The sequence below is a fragment of the Lepidochelys kempii genome, chromosome 8, assembly GCF_965140265.1.
Source record: "Lepidochelys kempii isolate rLepKem1 chromosome 8, rLepKem1.hap2, whole genome shotgun sequence".
Classification (NCBI taxonomy): Eukaryota; Metazoa; Chordata; order Testudines; family Cheloniidae; genus Lepidochelys; species Lepidochelys kempii.
In genome coordinates, this window is record NC_133263.1 from 12,292,279 (window position 1) to 12,316,085 (window position 23,807).

The window sequence follows — 23,807 nt, forward strand, 5'->3', positions numbered from 1 at the left end:
AAATCACAAATTTACCAAAAATGAGGTCTGTACAGTAAAATTTGCAGTAACTCTAATTTTTTTAAGTCAATTTATTTAAGAATATCTTTTTTGCTCAACTTACCAAAAGCAATTAGTCTATATTTCAGATAAATAACTTATAAAACTGATTTAATGCACCATTAACTTGTCACACAATTATTTTAAATGAACACCTGTTAAGCAGCCAATTTACCCTCTTTGGCCAATTTATTTCTGGGCTAAAATTGCCCATTTCAGATCAGAGCAAGTTTTTCAGAAAATCTGTAAGGCCCTAAAATGCAGCTGCTGAATAATGAATAACTACTATCACTAACAGGAAAGGAGGAATGAGCGTGCTAAGGTGTTAGTACTCTACCCTCTCTTATTGGGGATATGAAGATGCAGTTGAAGTTATTTACTTACTACAAGCAAACTAGATTATAAATTTAAGAATTTACACACATTGGCAGCTAACATATTGTATCATTCTACCAGTCAATGCTGTTTACATTTCTTACCTTTGCTGGATGTGTACAGTAGTGCTGACTGAAAAGAAACAACTGGCATGTCAGTGAGACTTTCCTCTACTGACATTTGTACAGCATATCCTGCATCCGGGTTTACATTGGGTAAAGACAACAAGTCTGTTGATCGCACAAAGAAGTTCCCATGGAAGGTATGAATGGAAAGACCTACGAAAGGAAAAACCATGTAATCTTATTTATTAATGTTACTTTTGCCATTTAATGTAAACTATGAACTGATTACATAGTTGCCCTGATTTCTAGATTATGGACAAACCCTTTTCAAAACACAGTTCCTTTAGTAAATGTAAATATCTCAAGTTGCATATTAATTTGTAACATGCACTAAAACCAATGGTTACCAAGCACTCGGAATACAAGTCAGCTCAAAGATTAGTAACATTTCGAATTTCTTTGACTCTTTGAGGCTGAAAGTCACATTGTGCTGATATTTCTAGTTCAGAATATATGATAGGATCAGTCATTTAAGGGAAAATACTATATACAGCACAGTGAAGTACTCTTTCTTTATAAGCACTACCCTTGGGAACCAGTAGTTTAGTTCTAAAAAGGTTACAAATTAGGACTGTCAAGTGATAAACAATAATCGTGATTAATTTTTTTAAACAGCACAATTAATAGAAAACCATTTATTTACATATTTTTGGATGTGGTGGTTGAAGAATGTTTTATGAATGCACTTGCAGTGCCATCTATAAAAGTGCCATGCGAATGCCTGTTCTCACTTTCTGGTGACATTGTAAGTAAGAAGTCAGCAGCATTATCTCCCGTAAAATGGAAACAAATTTGTTTGCCTTAACGACTGGCTGAACAAGAAGAAGGACTGAGTGGACTTGTAGGCTCTAAAGTTTTACATTGCACTACAAAAAAAACCCAGTTATGTAACCAAAAAAATAACAATAAAAATCTACATTTTTAAGTTGCATTTTCACGATAAAGACATCGATCGCACTGCAGTATTTGTATGAGGTGAATTGAAAAATACTATTCCTTTTGTTCATTTTTACCATGCAAATATTTGTAATAAAAAATATAAAGTGAGCACTGTACACTTTGTATTCTGTCTTGTAACTGAAATCAATATATTAGAAAATGTAAGAAAAACCAAAATATTTAATAAATTTCAATTGGTATTCTATTGCTTAATAGTCCGATTAACACTGATTAATCGCGATTAATTTTTTTAAGTTAATCACGAGTTAACTGTGATTAATCAACAGCGCTATTACAAATATATGATGTTGAATTCAATTACTCCCAAGGTACAGGATCCTTGTTACAATGCACTGTTTGAATGCTTTTCTGTTGCTTCTTTATAGTTTTTAGATGGAGGTGCCAGAGAGTAAAAAGTTCCCTTTATCCTCTCAGCTTATGAAATTTAAAAAAAAAAAAATAAAAATCAGGCTTCTAGTTTGACCACAGGGCAGGACACAGGTTTGAAAGTAAACCATGTAGCAGGACTATTACATTGTGAATTCCTTATTTTTGCTGGAGTAGCCTGTGGAAGTACATGGTAACGAAGCACTTATTACTAGCCTTGGCAAGCTGTACATACTGATCCTGAACACCACTGCACCTTGATCCACTCTTTTATACTACTACTAATTCTGCTTTCTTCTGTGCAGTTGGATTCACAATGCCTGATTTTCCATGTACATATTTGCCAACTATTCATTCAGGCTTATATAAAAACAAAATTACCAATAAAACATTTTTAAATAATAAAGTGTGCAAAAAAAGATTCTATTCAGACCTTTGGTGCATCTTATCCTCATGACCGCCTCAAAGCCAATCTTTCTAGTTAAGTATCGTTTCAGCTCTTTCTGTAATTTCTCCACCTGGACAGGATTGTGTTGCTGATGGTAAGATTGATAGTAATACACACTCCCTGCTGAATACCTCGATATACAGCCTAGAATAGAAAATGTGCATTGGTGGAGTTCAAACCAATAGCTGTTGCTGCAGTCTTCAAATATCAGTTCAGATTAACCTAAATTCTCCCTGTAATTTTATTTGCACACCTGAACAGTTTAACATTAATAACCTTATTCTACACAGATACAGGCCTAGATATAATGTGTAGATGTGACCAATAACTTGCATATTCACTTGATTATGAAGGTTATAAAGTGTGAAATGAATTTAAAATTGGTCTAAAGGAAAGATGGTACCACACCACTCTGGAACAGAAATCAGAGGATACGTCAGGGGTAAGAAAGTAATTAAAATAGTAATGAAGCTGTCTCCTATAAAGATGTTTACTCCATCATGCACTGAGAGGTAAGAATGAAAATAAATTCCTTCAGATTACTCACACCTTATTCCAGAAACAAAATAATCCTTTGAAATACTCCTACAAGTCGAGGGGAGAAGAGCCTCTTGGAAACTATCATGCTAAAGAAGGAAGTTGTAATATTATGTCTCACTAACAATGTCATTATGCATTAAGGGGAAGTCATCTCAACATGAAATCCCATCCTATCCAGCAGGAGTGGGGAACCTACGGCCCGCTGCTTCATGTCATGTGGCCTGCGGCAAGTCTCTGCGCTGTGGGCCGGAAGCACCAAGCCTTGGCACCCATATGTGGGGCTGGAGCTGCAAGCGCCGGCTCACCCTGCTGCGGGGAGAAGCTAGGGTTGCCAGGCTGTTAAAAATCCAGTCGGTTCCGTGCAGCTCCCAGAAGTGACCAGCATGTCCCTGCGGCCCCTAGAACCAGGGGCAAACGGAGAAGCTCCATGTAATGCCTTGATCCCAAAGCCAGCTCCACAGCTCCCGTGGGCAGTGCACACCATGCAGAGTCCCCTGGCCCCTCCACCTTGGGGCGGGACATGCCGGCCGCTTCTGGGAGCTGCGAGGAGCCAGGGCAGGCAGGGAGCCTGCCTTAGCTCCACTGTGACGCCGACCGGGAGCCACCTGAGGTAAGTGCCGCCCAGCCAGAACTCGCACCCCAAACCCTCTGTCCTAGGTCAGAATCCCCTCCTGCACCCTAACTCCCTTCCAGACCCCAACCTCCTGCCCCAGCCCTGAGCCCCCTCCTGCACCCAAACTCCCTCCTGGAGCCCATACCCCGAACCTCCTTCTGCACACCAAACCCCTTGGCCCCAGCCCCACCCCAGAGCCCTCATCCCCCTCCTGCACCCTGAATCCCTCATTTCTGGCCTCAACCCAGAGCCTAGGGGAAGCCCCAAGCCTCCACAGCTCGCCCCACTGCAATGGGAAGCCCCGAGCCTGTGCACAGCCCACGACTGACTTTTTCTGTGGGTCAGTAGCCCCTGCTAGTCACCCTATTCAGGTTCTTATACTGTGCTTGTCACCATGGTATCTGACATATGTTTAGTCCAGAACAAAGGGAAATCCTCTTTGTAAAATTTAGGACATGATCTAGGAGGAAAAGGGTCAAGTTTTGTAAACAGAACTCTGTCTTTGAGCTGCCAACAGACACAATCAGATACTGAGCTATGAACTGCTTTGACATACAAGGATATAGCTACCAATTTTTAATTTTTTTAAAGAAGTCATCTCACGGCCCATATTAGTGAGGCCGTTCAGAATCTGGAAATGAGGAGATGATACCCAGATAGTTTAAACATATTTCTATTTGTTAAACAGGACTTTGTTTAAACGTTTCTAGAACTTTGATTTTTGTCTAGTAATATTAGGGAACAAGTCCTGACAATGTTCCAAGAGATGAGAAAATCTCAACCCTCAGGTAAGAAGGAAACTCCTAAAATGAAATACCATAATCTCTACCCATAGAAATGTCAAACAGTGGATAGGGGAACATGCAGTCTCATAAGTAACCCTCTTGGGCATGGTTACCAATACCAACCATTACATTAAAATGGTAGAATATACTTAAGTGAAAGAGCAAAAAAAATTTTTAGCATTACACAGTGTTCATTAGAACACTGAAGCTACAATCTTAAACAGCAGCTTATGACGACTTACCTAATGAAGCCAAGTCAGAATACTGCCCACTAAGAAGGAACAAGTCAACTGCAACCTGCTGCCCTGAACAGTCCAAGGCTAACTTCTTATAGAAGTCAGTGGATGGTGTAAGATGTATGTCCTGTTAATACAAGGAAACAGAAGAGAGGAATTCCAAAAGGCACACGCTCCTATGACCTAATTTCAGGGATGCTCAGCACTGCATCTCTCACTCTGACTTTAATGGCTGTTCTGAGTGCTAAGTATTTTTCAAAATCAGAGCATTACTCTGTGTTTATAGGTTTCCTTGTTAGTAACGTTTGATTAATACAGCATAAGAACGTCAGCTCTCACAACAGAACTATAATAAAACTAAGATAATCCAAACCATGCAAAATTTATATAAACTCATTCAACAGGATTGTAAATTTTCATAATCTGTGTTTAAAGAGTGGTTTTGTAACCTTTGCAGATGCTCTTTGGTTCGGTTCTTCTCGGGATTTCAGCGATCCCACTCCTACAGATGGAAGCTGTGTCTGGAAGACAGAAATTCGACCACCAGTGGGAGACATCAGTTTGAAGGCGGCCTGCAGCGCAGGTCCCAGAGCACTCTGTGTTTCCAGGGATTTGGTGAACATCTGAGGCAAGGTCCTCAGTAAATCTTGAATTAGCTGGTATAAAGTAAAAAAAAGTACTCAGAATTAAAAAGTTTCAAAAGAGATTTCTCCTCTGTTGCCCAGGCTATACAATACCAGCAGTATTCAATGTTACACGCATAATAAAGAGATAAATTAAATACATACACAAAAAAGTAACATTTAATACCTTAAAACAAGATGTGAGGGTAGTTTGCTGTTTTACAGCACCCAGCCAGCATTGAGGCCTCTTAATATCTGGCTTTTTATCTGACCTCTACTTTTTCACTTGAAATTTAGCATTTCTAAAACTGTAGGAACTAATTAAGAGTTATTTTCAACATTTTGCCTCAGATGACCAGAGCAACTTTTCCAAGTTAAATAATTCACTTTTTCCTAGTCTGCCATGTACTACACACATTAAGTGTTGATACACATGTGCTCCTCTTTGAGCACAGTGGATGTATTGCTCTCATCTAAAAATAACTGGGAAGAAAGTCCCAAATCTGCTCCAAACTAACTGGAGGTATGTGAACTGCCACCATAACCCAAGTGTCCATGTGCAAGTTCTCAGGTTTTATCTAGAGTGACATTCTACAGTATTCCATAACCTATTGCATCTAATAAAACAAGTTCCCAAGCACAAAAAACTAGGAACTCAATATGGCAAAGCTTGCCAACATTTTAAGTAGGGCTTTCAAGCGATTAAAAAAAATTGCAATTAATTGTGCTGTTAAACAATAATAAAAGACCATTTATTTAAATATTTTTGGATATTTTCTACATTTTCAAATATATTGATTTCAATTATAACACAGAATACGAAGTGTACAGTGCTCACTCTATATTTATTTTTTATTACAAATATCAGCACTGTAAAAAATATAAAAAATAGTATTTTTCAATTCACCTAATACAAGAACTGTTATGCAATCACTTTATCATGAAAGTTGAACTTACAAATGTAGGTCTACTTCTTGTTCAGCCAATCGCTCAGACAAACAAGTTTGTTTACATTTGCAGGAGACAATGCTACCCACTTCTTGTTACAATGTCACCTGAAAATGAGAACAGGCGTTCACATGGCATTATTGTAGCCAGCATTACAAGATATTTACGTGCCAGATGCGCTAAAGATTCTTACTCCCTTCATGCTTCAACCACCATTCCAGAGGACATGCATCCATGCTGATGACTGGTTCTGCTCAACAACAATCCAAAGCAGGGCGGACCGACACATGTTCATTTTCATCATCAGAGTCAGATGCCACCAGCAGAATGCTGATTTTCTTTTTTGGTGGTTTGGGTTCTGTAGTTTCTGCATCGGAGTGTTGCTCTTTTAAGATTTCTGAAAGCATGCTCCACACCTCCTCTCTAAGATTTTGGAAGGAGGTTCTTAAACCTTGGATCGAGTGCTGTAGCTATCTTTAAAAATCTCACATTGGTACCTTCTTTGCATTGTCTCAAACCTACAATGAAAGTGCTCTTAAAACGAACAACATGTGCTGGGGCATCATCTGAGACTGCTATAACACGAAATATATGGCAGAATGCGGGTAAAATGGAGCAGGAGACATACAATTATCCCCCATGGAGTTCAGTCACAAATTTAATTAACGCAGTATTTTTTTAATGAGCATCATCAGTATGAAATCATGTCCTCTGGAATGGTGGCCAAAGCATGAAGGGGCATACAAATGTTTACATATCTGACACATTAAATGCCTTGCAATGCTGTCTACAAAAGTGCCACGTGAAAGCCTGTTCTCATTTTCTAGTGTCGTAAATAAGAAGCGGGCAGTATTATCCCCCATAAAGGTAAGCAAACTTATTTGTCTTAGCGATTGGCTGAACAAGAAGTAGGACTGAGTGGGCTTGTAGGCTCTAAAGTTTTACATTGCACTCACACAAAAAAAAAAACAGTTATGTAATAAAAAAAATTCTACATTTGTAAGTTGCACTTTCCCAAAAAAGAGACTGCACTACAGTACTTGTATGAGGTGAATTAAAGATACTATTTCTTTTATCATTTTTACAGTGCAAATATTAGTAATAAAAAATATAAAGTGAACACTAACTTTGTATACTGTGTTGTAATTGCAATCAATATTTGAAAATGTAAAAAAATATCCAAAAATATTTAATAAATTTCAATTGGTATTCTATAGTTTAACCATGTGATTAAAACTGCAATTAATTAAGATTAATTTTTTGAGTTAATCGCATGAGTTAATAAAATTAGTTAACTGCGATTAATCTTAAGTTACTTCACCTAGTAAGAGACATGCATTGGATTCCCTTATCTTTAAATAAAGAGACCTGAGATATTTAAAGGACACCAATGTAACCAGTGAAATGTAACCAATTAAAAGTGATTTGGCAATACTCTGCTTGCTTGCTTGCTTTGAAGAAAGATGAGTCTCCACAGAGAAACTGGCTGACTACACAGGGGAAACAGCAACACTAATTACATACAACGCAGTTAAACGCACAAAGTAAAACTAAACAAAATATTTCCATTTATTTCAGTTACAGTAATTTTTGTAATAAAAGTAGACAAGAAATTCAGACAAGTGTGATTTCAATTGACATTATCTCATTAAGTACTGTACAAGTTATCAAATGCACTTCATACTGCCTGAATGTCACCGAAACAGTTTAAGACAGGTCTTACCTCTTTGTTTTCATTTAAGTTTACTAATAAGTTCTCTGGCATTGGTATAAACACATCTGGAAGAGCAGAAAAATGAACTGATTAAAGCTATCTGAAAACATTTCAGCTAGTTTTCAGACCAGTCTGGGTCTTATTCTGCCCTCAGTTATACCCGTGCAATCCCTTGCATTTCAATTTGAGATAATGATTATCTGGCATGAAAAGCAAAAGAGTAAAAGAGAATAAGAACATGGCCTGTAAAACAGAAGTATTGTGAAAAACTATTAGGTGCTCATTTTTGTAATATTTACCCTATCCAACATTATGCAATGAAAGGTCATTTTAAATTAAACGGCAGTACAACTAAGAGTAAAAAAAAAAAAAAAACCTTAAGCATCATGTAGCCACTTAGGAATTATAGGAAGCTACTGAGATCAATAGTTTAAATAGGATTGAAATACAAAGTTTAGATAATTTTAGGAGTTAAACTAGAATGCCAGGAAAGTTGACTTCATGTTTCAGGTCATGAACAGCTCACCTGTGAAGGCCACTAAAGCAGCCCACTATACGTCACAATTGTACAATTAACTTTAATGGACCTTAGCTGAGACCCTAGATACATTAAATAGATTTCACTACTCTTTGAAGCATCTGGTGCTGGCCACTGCTAGATGAATTAGTGATCTGATCTGGGAATTCCCAGCATATTGAGCATAAGAACAACTATATTAGCTCAATATTCTGTCTCTTACAGAGGACAGTACAGGGCAATCAACTGATCCGTTCCCAGTTGTCTAGTACCAGCTGGCAACAGCCAGGGTATGTCTACGCCAGTGCGAGGGGGAAGGCTAGGATCCCAGAGCCCAAGCTCGAGTCTGAGCTTAAATGTCTACATAGCAACTTCTAGCTCTGCAGCCCAAGTCAGCTGACCCAGGCTAGCCACAGCCCTTTTATTCCAGTGTAGACGCACCCTCAGAGACTTAAGGAGACAGAGTTTGGGGTGGCCTCTCTGACCATCTTGGCTAATAGCCATTGATGAACCTATCCTCCATGAACTTATCTAATTTTTTTTTGAATGCAGTTATACTTTTGGCCTTCACAGCATGCCCTAGGGCAACAACTTTCACAAGCTGACTGTGCGTTGTGTGAAGTAGTACTTTCTTTTGTTTATTTGAAACCTGCTGCCTATTAATTTCACTAGGTGACCCCTACTTCTTGTGTTATGTGAAGGAGTAAACACTTCCCGATTCACTTTCTCCACACCATTCATGATTTTATAGACCTCTACCATTTCCCCCCTTAGTCATCTCTTTTCTAAGATGAACAGACCCAGCCTTTTTAATCTCTCCTCAGTGGAAGCTGTTCTAACACACTTAATCATTCGTCTTGGCCTTCTCCAATTCTAATACATCTTTACTGAGATACAGTGACCAGAACTGCATGCAGTATTCAAGGTGTGGGCATACCATGGATTTATAGAATGGCATTATCATTTTTTTTTTTAGTTAATTTTCTATCCCTTTTCTAATGGTTCCTCGCATTGTTAGCTTTTTTGACTGCTGCTACACATCAAGCTGATGTTTTCAGAGAACTATCCATTTCACCCTTGTGATTGTTTGTGTTAATTTCTGTTTAACTAGCTTCCTCATGTTTGTGTAGTTCCCCTTTTTTAAGTTAAATGCTACCATGGTGAATTTCTTTGACATGTTTCCCACCTAGAAAGATGTTAAATTTAATTACATTATGGTTATTACCAAGTGGTCCAGGTATATTCACCTCTCAACCCAGATCCTGTACTCCACTTAGGACTAAATCAAGAATTGCCTCTCCCCTTTTAAGTTCCAGGACAAGATGTTCCAAGAAGCAGTCTTTTATGGTATCAAATTTTTAATTCTGCATTCCTTTCTGAAGTGAAATGTTCCTAGTCAATATGAGGACAGCTGAAATCCCCCATTATTATTATTGAATTTTCTGCTTCAAAGCCTCTCTAATCTCCCTGAGCATTTCACAGTCATTGTCACTATTCTGCTCAGCTGGTCGGTAGTATATTACTATTGCTATATGCTTATTGTCCAAGCATGGAATTTCTATCTTTAGAGATTCTATGGTACAGTTCAATTCATTTAAGATTTTTTACTATATTTGACTATTCTTTCTTTCACATATAGTGCCATTCCCCCAATAGTGTGACCTACCACCATTCCTTTAAATTTTGTACGCTGGTATTATCATGTTTCATCAATTATCCTTATTTCAGAAAGTTTCTGCAATCTTAATTATGTCAATATCCTAATTTAATACAAGGCACTCTAGTTCACCCATCTTAGTATTTAGAGTTCTAGAGTGTGCGAACACAGTATGTCAAAATCATTAGGTATCATTTTATAAAATTCAATTTCGAGGTCATTCTTACATACCTTCAATATCTGAAACTATTAGCATCTGAGGCTGAGAGAGACCTTCCTGAAGACTGTAGAAATGGATTGTGCTGTCAAATGTTATAAAGCCTATTTTTGTTCTAGTGTTCCCAGGAAGCCTAAAAATCAAAAAAGTGTTTAGCAAGTCGATTTTGGATAGCCTACACTGTTCAAGTGCAAGTATGTTCTCTCAGAGCTATTACAATGACATAAGGTAGAGGGACATTTTATTCCTGCTGGGAAATACAGCTTCTGCAATATCCATTACATCATTCTCAGGCTAATGCTTACACTTCCCTCCCCCAACAAGTAGTTAGAACAACTGCAATACTGAAATTTGTTCATGGCTTGGCTTTGAGCTATTTTACAGCAATAAACTGACACTACCTATGTTAAGACTTACTCTAAAGCAATGGTTTTCAACCGTTTTTCATTTGTGGACCCCTACAATTTTTTGAATGGAGTTGTAGGCCCCTATGGAAATTCAACCTGGCATCTGCATGGGGGAAACTCCCTAACAATCCCACCCCGCCCCCGCAAAAAACTTGTTCCATACCCTTCCCATCCATACCCAACAGCCATCCAAGTTCACACCCAGGATCTTTCCCAGCAATTTATTTCCCTCTCCCTCAGCTCCTCTGCTACCGCTGACTCCCCCAAGCCTTTGCACTGCTTCTGAGGGGTGTGGGAAATAGGGTTCTCTATCGTAGTTTAAATGAATTACTCAGAGTTCTATATTAATATGCCTAGTAAGGAATCTATTTGTCAAAAAACATTTCCTGAATCTTTTTGGTCATCTGTATTGCTGACAGGTATATTGAAATAAATCACCAAAAATAATTGAAACTGGTGTGATTATATTGTGTTATTCTGACAAATAAAATATGCAGAATTATAAAATACTGTGCACATAATTTTTTAATGCTGAATTCCACCAGACATAAAAGATGTAAAGTATTACACAAGTTCATTGTGGGAGTAGCTATAAATTGTTACCTTGTGTGCGTGTATGTATAGACACACTTCCCAGACCTGAGGAAGATCATTGTGTAAGCCTGAAAGCTTGTCTCTCTCACCAACAGAAGTTGGTCCAATAAAAGATATTACCTCACCCAACTTGTCTCTCCTGAAAAGCTTTATAGACATGTATGTGCATTTGTTGCAAGGAGTGCACACTGAATTACTGTTTCTAAAGCCATAGTTCCAAATCTTTGTTCAGTGCAAACCTATGATATTCTTATGCATTTTTTTTTGCATTATTAAAGCAAAAACAAGAAGTTGTATAATCAGACTGACAGGTACATTTTAAAATTAGGGGTTTTATCATTGTATCTACAATTGATAAGAACCGAATTTAAGGCTAATTCCTATGCAGTACTTTGAAAATTTTCCTCTCTGTCATAAATGGACTGAATTAAAATCCTGTTCACACAACATTAAACTAGTTTCACAGATCACAAAAAACATTTCCACAAAGAAAACACTGGAAATACAAGGAAAAAAGATTAAATTCTGAGAAGAGAACCAAAACTTACAAGTCAAGATTGTCTAATAAGGTCTTGCAGACTGTATTCAGGTATCCTGTTTCTATTGCATTGTGGGAGACGTCAAACACAAAGAGATACACAGGAGGTTGAGGTGGACGTAACTAAAAAAAACCCAAGAGATTCTTAAAGTCCAGTGATTTAAACGGTCAGTCTCAGTTTATTGGTTATATTGCATCACTCAGAACGCATCCCCGAAACAGAAATATCTCTAATTTGTGTAATAGCGGACAAATAAGCAATGATAGTACAGTAGAAAATATGGAGGAAAAACAAATGGGATAAATTCTAGTCCTTGCTAAAGTGAAACTGTCAGATCAAATTTGGCCTGAAACTGATGTTTGTAAAAATAAGATTTTACAAAATCCAGAGTCAACAAGAATATTCCCATGTAATTTAGAAAAATTACCAAGGGACTTTTTTTTGACCATTCCACTGCAATATTTGTAACCCAAACAGTGTAGCATCCTGATAGCGTGCGAGAGCCCAATAGTAATCCAGAAGTAAAAGTGACAAATCATTCAAGCTGAGATAATGCAAGGAAAAAATATATAAATATCAATGTTAGCTTTCTGAAGTATTAATTTTTTAAAACCTAAGGTATTATTTTGAACAAATTAATTTGTACTTCAATGTATTTGATTTGATGTTGTCCCTTTAACACGCTGTCTTCTCCAAGTTCTCAGAACTGGTATTTTCCTCTCTAGATGACACATCAGTTACTTTAGAAAAGTGCAGACAGAATACATTTCATCACCATTAGTTTAGTTTAGCTGGTACTGCTTAAAGAGCAGATTCTGCAACCTTTATCCAAACAATCACTGAAGTCAATAGGACTACTCGGGTGAGCAAAGGTTGCAGAACTGGACTCTTGGTCTATTACCTAGTGGTTTTAGTACAAGTATATCATCTTAAGTACAGTTTAAGCCACAATAACGATGAAATTTTCCAATATTTTTCATTACAACAATATTAAGAGCTAATATGAACCAGAAATAAAGATTAACATTTAGAAGATGGAACCACAATTTTTTATATATATTCTTTAAGATTCTTTGCCTTAACACTCCAGACATGTTAACAGAAACTAGATCATGGCATCCTATGCCAGGGGTTTTAGGGGTCCTGAATACATCTGGGGTTTGTGAGAGAGACAACAACCGTTTCTTTATATCAGAGGGGTGGGGTCCAAAAACTTATCATAATTCAAGGTCACAATACAGAAAAGGTTCAGAACCACTGCCACCCAAAGCTATAACTGCAGAAGACAAAACTGATCAATCTCAGATGCACTGTTAGTGGGCACAATCACATGACTTTTACTCATCTACCAAAAACAGAAGTGCAAGCAATGATTGTGTACAATTTTTCTTGATATTAATATTTCTTGATATTGCTGTACATTAGTATAAGAAACCCTGAGGTTTCGTGAAGACACCATGAGGGCTTAAAAAAAAAAAAAAAGATTTGAACCTGGGATTTAAAAAAATGAAACACAGGCCTCTACCATTTGAGCTAACTGAGGCCCCCTTTTGCTGAGACAGCAGACTTCTAGTCAGGAAACAGCCACGAGAGTGAGAACTGCTTAGATGCACTAGCCCAGCGGAGTACCTTAGCGCTCTTCCTTGGGACCGAGCAGTACCTACACATTTTCCTGTATAAAAGTACAAAGTGATATTTGCAACAACTCAGATGTTAAAGTTACATAATACTGTTTGAAAAAGTCCATCTTGCAAAATTTCTCAGATATGCTCTTTGTGGCAGGGATTGCCTTACTAGGAGTCTGTGGAGCACTTGCACAATAGCCGTCTTTTCTGATTGAAGCCCCTAGACATTAAAGCAATATATAAAAGTTTAATAAGAGGAACCAAAACCTCACCATGTATTCAGAGGGAGCCATGAACTCAATAGTAGCATTTTGAACTTCAGGTCTTTTATGAGGTTCTCCATATACTCTTGTCACAGGATTGTACATGAATTCTTCGGGAACTACATAAAATGAAAATTATAGTATTATTACAATTCACACTAAAGTACACGAATATTAACTGCGCTAGGATTTAGCACAGACATGTCTGAGTAACCATGCTGTATCTGCAGTGAGATACTGTGTAAGAGGAAATATATAGGGGGTACTAAGTAGGGCAGTACAATAATATTTCCCATTTGGAGACTGTTTCAAACTCAGTGAAGCTCTTTAGTGATCACATCTTGGTCCATAGTGGAAGACTCCCTGTATCACACAATCCTGATCTGGGAAGGACCAGACGTATAGCAGCAGACCTCAAATGTCAGGATAAAAGCGTATTGATGGAATGCACATAGAAGTTCAATTCAAAAGTTGACACGAATGTTTAAGTGGGCTCATTGGTTTAAAACCTACCATCATTCACTCTATAACACAAGTTGCACTTCCATCTCCTTTGGTCTAGAAAGCTGACAAAAGGGTTAATATACGTCCTGCAGGAACGACATCTCACAATTGTACTGGAGGTGACCACAGGTAATTGCTGGAAAAGAGGAACTTCTGCTTTAAAACCCTAAAGCAAGATACTTATGACATATAGTACAATAGTAATACTATCTTCTCTGTGCTCTGAGGTTAGCCAGCCTAGATGCAACACCCACTTAAGAAACAGAATAGAAGAAGAAAATACCCCTAATCCACAATGTGCCCCCAAAACTTTAACTGTTAGAAAGGTTGGTTAAATTCAGGCTCTAACCTACTTAACTGTGTATGTTTCTTTTTCAAAAAAAGATAAACCTCTCAATCAGCATGTCTAATTTTGTATTTTCAGTTTATTTTAAAAAGACAGAACACTGTCCCCTAACTCAGCACTGCAGAAACAGACATTTCATAAATAGGTATGTTAGAAATTGAAGTCAACTGCGGAAGTAACAGGCTGTGGGACCCATATGAACGGGGCCACACGAGTCTCAGTTTTTGACTTAGTTAAGAGTTAGTGCTCAGGGAACTGGAGTATAGGAAGAAATCAATGGCTGCAGCTAGTGATTAGGTGACAAGATAAAACCACACAAGCTATACCAATATTAAAATATATTGACTAGCTTCATTATAGATTGAGTGCTGTACTGCACCTCAGAGCTTCCAATATCATTTAAGATGAGGCTAGGGACTGTAATAGTGGGGGCAGATATTTAAAAAGATGACACTGGTTTTCATGGAGCAGAAGCAAGAGGACTAAACAGTTTTCTATGGGACGTTTTTTCCTGGGCCAAGATTAGCTGAGACATTTGTCTCTTATAGAGTTAGTTATCAGTTATTGAACTCTAGTACAGGTATAAATGACACTACAGTGTTTAAAGCTTTGAATATTTCATCATACCGATAAGTCTTTGAAAGGATGAAGCAGGAGCCCCAAAGGAAGTTTGGCTTTATTCAATAAGGCCTGAGTTTGAGGAATGTTAGTCAGGGTACATCGGAACAACCTACATGAAAGATAAAGGGTTATTTTCAGAGGCTTTCAGAGAACAACATTATTATTTAAGTAGTACATAGAATCCTTATATCTTCTTTTCACAGTTGATAGCAGTGAATTACTATTTCCTGACAGAATACCCTCTCCAGCTTTATACCAAATTCACAACAACTTCAACGTGAACTGTTTGAATCCAAGGCATAACCATCACACGCACCTTGCTTTTCCTAAATTGTCACCATATTTTGTACACGTTTGGTTGAGTGGAATAAATATATTGGCCTGTAACACATTCTGTTACAAACAAATACAAAACTTACATACAGGTTACTTAACCCCAAGTTAGACTTCTCACACATCAAAAAGGTATCTTTGATTATATGTAAATTGATAATATTACCAAGGTATTCCCAATTAGATGATAGCAGAAACTACGCTGCTGGCCTTCTGTTTAGCCTCCCATTTATTCCATTATTTAAAACTTCACTGGTTACCTCTGGTACAGAGAGTTCAAAATGAAAGGTTCTGCAGTCAAGATTTTTTTTTTCCTCCTGTGCCTTATTTAAATGACTTCATTTCTACTTCTACACCTGCCCAGAATCCATTCTGTTTTTGACTTTTGTTTCTTGCCAGTTGTAACTCTTGGATTCTAATACACCTATCCAAGTGCCTTGAAAATACCAGGCCTTTGCCCACGTTCCCACAAGGTGGATCACAATCCACTCTGGAGATGCACACTGCAGACTCATTTTATCAGATGGCTTAAACACAGTTTTGTATTTATTGTGTTTATATTGCTGTAGATAGCATCATGAAAAGCACTTTAGTTACATATTCTAGCAGGAGAATGCCTAGTCATTAGCCTTAGAACTGAAGATCCTATGTACTTCAAAGCACTGATCTTTGTCTAACGGATATGATGGAGTTAGACATGACTAGCTCAAAATATGATACATATGTTGAGGTGAGTGGAGAAATAATTTCAGCTGGTTAGATAATTAACCAGATCTATATACTGGAAAAAGGATTACACTCAAGGAATCTTGTTTTATAAGAGGAGATGAGGTCATTGATGGGAGTTATCCAACTAATCTCATCAAGCCTATTTTCAGGTCTCTGACAGACCAAGGGTAAAAGGAGGATTATCGTCTACCAAAAGTGTTCTAAAAAACAGGGTTTAGAAGATGACTTATTAATTGATATTATCTTATATAAACTACAATATCCTTTCATACAAACTTCTAAGCCATTACAATGTTCCCAGAGGAATTTTTCTAGCGAGAATATATGAACCTTCCTTCTCACTTGAGAGGGAGAGAGGTAACTGACTGACAGCAATAAAAGCTGCTATGGCAGGGGTGGACAAACTTTTTGGCCCGAGGGCCACATCGAGGTTGCAAAATGGTATGGAAGGCCGGGCAGGGAAGGTTGTGCTTCCCCAAACAGCCTGGCCCCCCACCCCCTATCCGCCTGCTCCCACTTCCTAGCCCCTGACTGCCCCACTCAGAACCCCCGACCCATCCAACCCCCCCCTGCCCCCCGCCAGCTCCTTGTCCCCTGACCGCCCCCTCCCAGGACCTGCCCCCCTAACCCCCCCCCGGACGGCACACCCAATCCAATCCCCCCTGCTCCGTGTCCCCTGACTCTCCCCGACCCCTATCCACACTGCCTGACAGTCCCCCTGGGACCCCTGACCCATCCATCCCTCCCCTGCTCCTTGTCCCCTAACAGCCCCCTTCCAGGACCCCCATCCTGAACTGTTCCCCCAGGATCCCCCCCCTCCAACTCCCGATGCTCTCTGTCTCCTGGCCCCTAAAACCTCTGCCCCATCCAACTGCCTCCTGCCCCCCCGGGACCTCCTGCCCTCCCCCCACTTCCTTACCATGCCATTGAGAGTGGCAGGACAGGCTTGTTGGAAAGCCTGGGAGGTGGGTGGGCGTAAGCCGCGCAGCCTCCGCAGCAATGTGGCTGCAGGAGAGGGGGGACAGCGGGGGAGGGGCCGGGGGTGAGCCTCCCCAGCTAGGAACTCACGGGCCGAGCAGGACGATCCCGTGGGCCAGATGTGCCCCGCAGGCAGTAGTTTGCCCACCCCGTGCTATGGACTTGCATTTCACTCTCCTCTGATCAACTGAACACCAGCAATTTTGCTGATGTAAATATAAACTATAAAGAGATTATGAGAAACGGTTTAAGACAAGAATGAATCTATATGGCTAATACCTGGAATGTGTCAAGAGCAGTGTTTGCACTCTGGTCTGTACTTTACTTTTTTTTTAATTAAAAAAATTAAGCCACTTTTCATCTTTCATTATTTTAATAAAAATGAAACTGCTTTCCAAACAATTACTGGAATGTAAGAATTTTATATGCTGATTTTTAGACCCTAAGGATTTTTTTTAAAATCTGAGGAATAGTTCTTATTTCCATTTCTTTTGATAAATTATAGAGAATGGGAAACCTTACTCTGGATTACAGTTGAGCTTCTGGATTTCTTCATGCAAGTTTGGGACAGGAGCCTGCAAAGGTGTTGTAGGAAGAATATTTCTTTCTTGAAGAAGGTTGATAGATCTTAATCCTTCTGGTTGCAGACTCAGGCCACCCATAGACCCAGTTATGTGATTAGTGCCCAAGGCAGGCTAAGTTAAAAAAAAAAAAATTAAGACTAACTGAATTTATCTGGATGATGCATCAATTTAAAAAACAAGCAGATTATTTCCCTTTCAGAATTTTCTAGTTCAAGTATTATTTGGTGTTCTGTTGCAATATATTGGGGCACTAGTTACAAAACAAACTTAATCTTGTCAACTATCAAGAAACAAGCAGCTTATATATTATGATAGATATGATAGACAAAGATATGTACCACCATGCACTTGTTCTAAGACTTCTTAGTTTATTGAATTCTTTTGGCAATCAACAGGACACTTGTGTATGCTATTATCCAGGCACACAAATAATAATATTTTATCTGCACATGTATGCATCTGCTGCATAAATCTGATTTCAAAGGGAGTTTGATGCCTAAATACCTTTGAGGATCTGGACCAATGGGGACAAATCTGTGTACTGCATTCTAAAATAGGTAAAGTGAGCCAAGCAGAATTTCTGCCCCAAAATATTTACAGTCTAAAAGCTCATGATGTATGTAAACTACAGGACAAACAGTGGCATGTGATGGTCATAACTAGAACACTAAAACATGTATAGTTAGTTTTTGCGAGGAGGAAAAAGCTTTGCATGCTAACTGGGAGTCTGATCATCAGGGAGATCAAGGATGACAAAGCAAAGAATGGGCAGAAAACAAAAGCTTGGCTGGAGCAAGAGGCAGAAGTGGAGTTACGTTCTTCTTTGAAAGTCTGGAGAAGAAACTTGAAATATGTAGAGCACTGGGCACCAATTTTGATAATCAATACATACAGGGATTCAGTGGGGTGGGAATTAAAAAACATGGTCCAAGTGGCTGGAAAAAGTTATTTTGGCAGCAGTACAGATGAATTTGGGGAGACAATCTTGTAAGGAGAACTGGGACACATTAGCAGTAAGCTGATATTGTTTCAAAAGATGTAGAAAAAAGTTTCTCCCTGACCAGCCCTGGAAATCTAACCAACATACACAGATTTAGGCCCTGATCCTGCAAGCTGAACTGCACAGGCAGACCCTGGTGCTTATATGAACTCTAATGACGTTTACAAAGCTCTACATGAGCGCAGGGTTCTGCCTGCATGGATCTGTTTACAGGACTGAGGCTTTAATGAGATAGAAAACCAACAGGAAAGATTTACCTGAGGAAATGGTTGTGGTCCAGCTGGGTATTGCAGGGGTGAGGACTGGATTCCTGGTGCTCCAGGTGAAGATGCATTCTGGTAACCAGGTGGTAAGGTGGGATAAGAATACCCAACATTTCTACCCATTTTAAGATTCTGGGGAGCAGGAGACTGATACGTGGTTGCTAGAGCGGACAAAGAGGATTTACATATCCAAATGAGTTATCCAAGAAATGCAGTTAGGTTGATACACAAAAAAATAGCGCTTCCATTGATATCATGCTATTATGTTCACATTCTGGCCAGGCACTTACTGAAAGGTTTTGGCTGGATTCTTGTTTAAAAACACTTACACAGATAAGCATAATAAAATGTTATAACAAAGCTTCAAATACTACAATTTCCTTGAGATAAACTTACACTGAGCAAAGTATACATTTGTTAGAGTAACACCCCACCACCTCCCACCTGAAAAGACTTTAAAAATTAAGTTCCGCAAAATTAAAAGTGTTTAATAAGAATGTCCTACCCATGAAGCCTCCTCCTTCTATTGCATCATAACTATTTTGGACCAAAGACCCATCACTGGCAGCGGCTGTTGCATCACCTGCTAAGAACAACTCATTAAGAAATGAAGGCTTAAATTCAGAAATTGAGCTGCTTTTCCTCATCGGAAGTTTAATATCAGCAACTGATTTAATAGGATAGTGACAAGCTGAAGAACATTTCAGTGTAAAAATCTTAATGCTCGATTCTAAAACATGAAGCAAAAAAGGATCACCTAATGGAAAGAGACTCTGGGCAGCAGTCCCCGGCTGGCCGGAGCAACCATGGTCTGCGGCAGCGGTCCCCAGTTGGCCAGAGCAACTAAGGTCTGCGGCCCTGTCCCCGGCTGGAGTAACCATGAGCCCCGGGTGTCGCCCCCACCAGCATCCCCCCTCCATGCTCCTCCAAGATTTAATCACTGGTATTTTTAGTATAAGTCATGGACAGGTCACGGGCCATTATTTTTTGTTTACTGCCTGTAACCTGTCCATGACTTTTACTAACAATACCTGTGACTAAATCGTAGCCTTAGGTATAGTTACTTTTAAAAACTTTTCCTCTATATTCAATACCTGTTGTAAAACATACGTGTTAATAATCCCTTTTCAATTTATAAAAAAAGTGTTCCTACATTGTGGATGAAGCTTGAGGTTAGCATGATTTTGCGCTTACTTTGCTTGTGCACCAGTGATTAAATAGAGATCTAGGAATACAGCTTACTTGTGCTCCCCCTGCTGACTCTGCTTGCACAGAGCACATTAAATGTTATCAACCCTTCAAAAAAGTTATTTATCATTTGAATGAACTACTTCACCACAGACATAATTTTTATTTAGGCTAGATAACAGGCTTTGCAAAAAGTCCAACTTGATTTGCACGGTAGTAAGATGCCAAATTGCTCTCCTGGTTGCACATGTTGGGGAGTGATTTTCAAAAGTGCCTCAGGGATTCAGATGCTCAATTTCCTTATGTATTTTTGAAAATTCCACCCATAAATGATTACTTATATCTGCTAAAAGAATAAGAAACCAAACACTCTTCTCTTAAGAGCACACATCCTGCTCCAGGATTCTATCAATAGGTTTGATTCTATCAATAGCAGCTTCTGGAAGTCACACACCCAATCAAGAGTAAACTGTGGTAAAGAACCAAAAGAATTGTAAAGTGGCAAAAACAGGAAGGGAATTATTAATGAAGGGCTACTGGGAACCATCAATTAATACATAAAGGGGTTATTTGGGTTAGTAAAAGGAAAAACATACCCAGCATATCCAAAAGGTGACCCAAATTAGAGAAATTTGTTACCCAGAAGTAAATAAGCCACCTCATAGTCTGTTAAAATTCTAACTTATCTAGAAAGAATATGTTCCATGGCTTTGTTTTAAATGTGGAAAAAATACCAGTTTGCTAATCAAATGCAAGTTTCAGTAAATTTCATATGCTCAAAAATAAAAAAAAAAGCGTCTTCATTGTCCATGCAGGTTTCCTTTTAAAATGGGTCTCCATACTACAATTTCACCCAGCTACCCTAGGACAAAGCAGTTATCAATTTTACTGCATGGGGGAAACCAAGAACAGTTTTGGACTTGATATCCCACATTACTACATTTAAACAAAAAAAAAAAAAAAGGCAGTGCCAATTACAATATGGCCCTGTCTAAGATGAACACTAACTGTGAAACACTACAAGGCGGTTTGGTACAGGGTGGATAAAAATCAATGATTTAAACTGGATTTTTTTGATAAAATACTTTGAGGAAAAAACCCATCTAGAGAGAGTTTTAATTAAGATACATTATACCTCAAAGATATCTCATCATGGAATAGGGATTATAAATTCTAATTTATAAAGCGACAAATCTGAGGAATTGTCACAGATTGAAGTGACACTAGAGGAGGTTTTGGAATTAAGAAACTTAACAGTAACAAGTCACCGGGACCAGATGGCATTCATCCAAGAGTTCTGAAAGAACTTAAATGTGAAATTGCAGAACTATTAACTATGGTTTGTAACCTGTCCTTTAAATCAGCTACTGTACCCAATGACTGGAAGATAGCTAATGTAACACCAATATTTAAGAAGGGCTCTAGAGGTGATCCTGGCAATTACAGACTGGTAAGTCTAACATCAGTACCGGGCAAATTAGTCGAAACAATAGTAAAGAATAAAATTGTCAGACACCTAGAAGAACATAAATTGTTGGGCAAAAGTCAACATGGTTTCTGTAAAGGGAGATCACGTCTTACTAATCTATTAGAGTTCTTTGAGGGGGTCAACAAACATGTGGACAAGGGGAACCAGTGGACATACTGTACTTAGATTTCCAGAAGGTCCCTCACCAAAGGCTCTTATGTAAATTAAGTTGTCATTGGATCAGAGGGAAGATCCTCTCATGGATTGAGAACTGGTTAAAAGACAGGGAATAAAGGATAGGAATAAATGGTAAATTTTCAGAAGGGAGAGGGGTAACTATTGGTGTTCCCCAAGGGTCAGTCCTAGGACGAATCCTATTCAACCTATTTATAAATGATCTGAAGGAAGGGGTAAACAGCGAGGTGGCAAAGTTTGCAGATGGTACTAAACTGCTCAAGATAGTTAAGACCAAAGCAGACTGTGAAGAACTTCAAAAAGATCTCACAAAACTAAGTGATTGGGCAACAAAATGGCAAATGAAATGTAATGTGGATAAATGTAAAGTAATGCACATTGGAAAAAATAACCCCAACTATACATATAATATGATGGGGGCTAATTTAGTTACAACTAATCAGGAAAGAGATCTTAGAGTCATTGTGGATAGTTCTCTGAAGATGTCCATGCAGTGTGCAGCAGCAGTCAAAAAAGCAAACGGGATGTTAAGAATCATTAAAAAAGGGACAGAGAATAAGATGGAGAATATCTTATTGCCCTTATATAAATCCATGGTATGCCCACATCTTGAATACTGCGTACAGATGTGGTCCCCTCATCTCAAAAAAGATATACTGGCATTAGAAAAGGTTCAGAAAAGGGCAACTAAAATGATTCGGGGTTTGGAATGTGTCCATATGAGGAGAGATTAAAGAGGCTAGGACTTTTCAGCTTGGAAAATAGGAGACTAAGGGGGGAAATGATAGAGGTATATAAAATCATGAGTGGTGTGGAGAAAGTGAATAAGGAAAAGTTGTTTACTTGTGCCCATAATATAAGAACTAGGGGCCACCACATGAAATTAATTGGTAGCAGATTTAAAACAAATAAAAGGAAGTTCTTCTTCACCCAGTGCACAGTCAACCTGTGGAACTCCTTGCCTGAGGAGGCTGTGAAGGCTAGGACGATAACAGAGTTAAAAAGAAAACTGGATAAATTCATGGAGGTTAAGTCCATTAATGGCTACTAGCCAGGATAGGTAAGGAATGGTGTCCCTAGCCTCTGTTTGTCAGAGGGTGGAGATGGATGGAAGGAGAGAGATCACTAGATCATTACCTGTTAGGTTCACTCCCTCTGGGGCACCTGGCATTAGCCACTGTCGGTAGACAGGATACTGGACTGGATGGACCTTTGGTCTGACCCAGTATGGCCATTCTTATGTTCTTAATTCTATAGTATGAGAATCTAAACATGTAATATTTAAGAAAAGTTTTGTAAATAAATTCCAGTAGTTCAGGATTAGGAACCCAATTTTATGGGATTCCAGGGGCTTCTGTATAGATTATTTAGGTTAATCTTTCTATCTACCCAATGGGACTCAGTGCTCAGTCTAGAAGATCCATCAGAGATGCTTAGTTTTGCAGTTCTCAAACTGTGGATTTGTCTCTCCAGAGATAACATGCTTAACAGCAAAAATGTTTTTAAATAAGTAAATATATAGAGGTGACAAATAACAGACTTCAAACCTATTGTCCCTCTCAAATTTGAGTACCCAGAGTCAATCCCTTACCTCTCTCTAAAAGTGCAAAATTTTAAAAAGTTCAATGAATAGAAGATTGTTGGGGACAGAACAGATCTGGACAAGGAGAAGAAGTCTGGAGATAAATGTGAGAAGGGAGGAACAGGCAGTAGAAACAAAAGTGAAACTGTTTGAGCAGCATATTCCAGAAGTCTTAAGTGTAGCCTATATTGATTTGAGATCTACCATACCATTCTGTCACAAGAAGGAAAAACCTATAATGGCAGCAGACCATAAGAGAGACCCAGTTTGGGAATATTTTAATGAAGTTCCTCTATCTGTGTGTAAGTCAGTCATGAGTGCACAATGCAAACAGGGCAACAAAGAAAAACTTGAATGTTTAACTAAATTCAAAAATTCATGCGCTTGTTTTGTTAAAATATTATGTTTGCTGTTGAACACAAAAA

General features: G+C 38.6%; 1 protein-coding gene across 6 annotated transcripts in view; it reads right to left on the reverse strand.

The window, feature by feature from the left end:
• SEC24A (SEC24 homolog A, COPII coat complex component) overlaps positions 1-23,807 on the reverse strand; it is a 51,586-nt gene that overhangs the window by 13,735 nt on the left and 14,044 nt on the right. For 3 of the 6 annotated variants that reach the window (XM_073355537.1, XM_073355540.1, XM_073355543.1), the window contains exons 4-16: positions 19,455-19,535; positions 18,944-19,110; positions 17,625-17,797; positions 15,069-15,171; positions 14,105-14,231; positions 13,601-13,710; positions 11,713-11,825; positions 10,178-10,296; positions 7,782-7,837; positions 4,937-5,143; positions 4,494-4,614; positions 2,299-2,457; positions 519-692 (exon numbers count right to left, since the gene is read on the reverse strand). In XM_073355537.1, coding sequence (XP_073211638.1) covers positions 519-692; positions 2,299-2,457; positions 4,494-4,614; positions 4,937-5,143; positions 7,782-7,837; positions 10,178-10,296; positions 11,713-11,825; positions 13,601-13,710; positions 14,105-14,231; positions 15,069-15,171; positions 17,625-17,797; positions 18,944-19,110; positions 19,455-19,535 — 1,710 coding nt within the window. The remainder of the gene's footprint in view (positions 1-518; positions 693-2,298; positions 2,458-4,493; positions 4,615-4,936; positions 5,144-7,781; positions 7,838-10,177; positions 10,297-11,712; positions 11,826-13,600; positions 13,711-14,104; positions 14,232-15,068; positions 15,172-17,624; positions 17,798-18,943; positions 19,111-19,454; positions 19,536-23,807) is intronic. The other 3 variants (XM_073355538.1, XM_073355542.1, XM_073355539.1) reach the window with 3 other exon arrangements.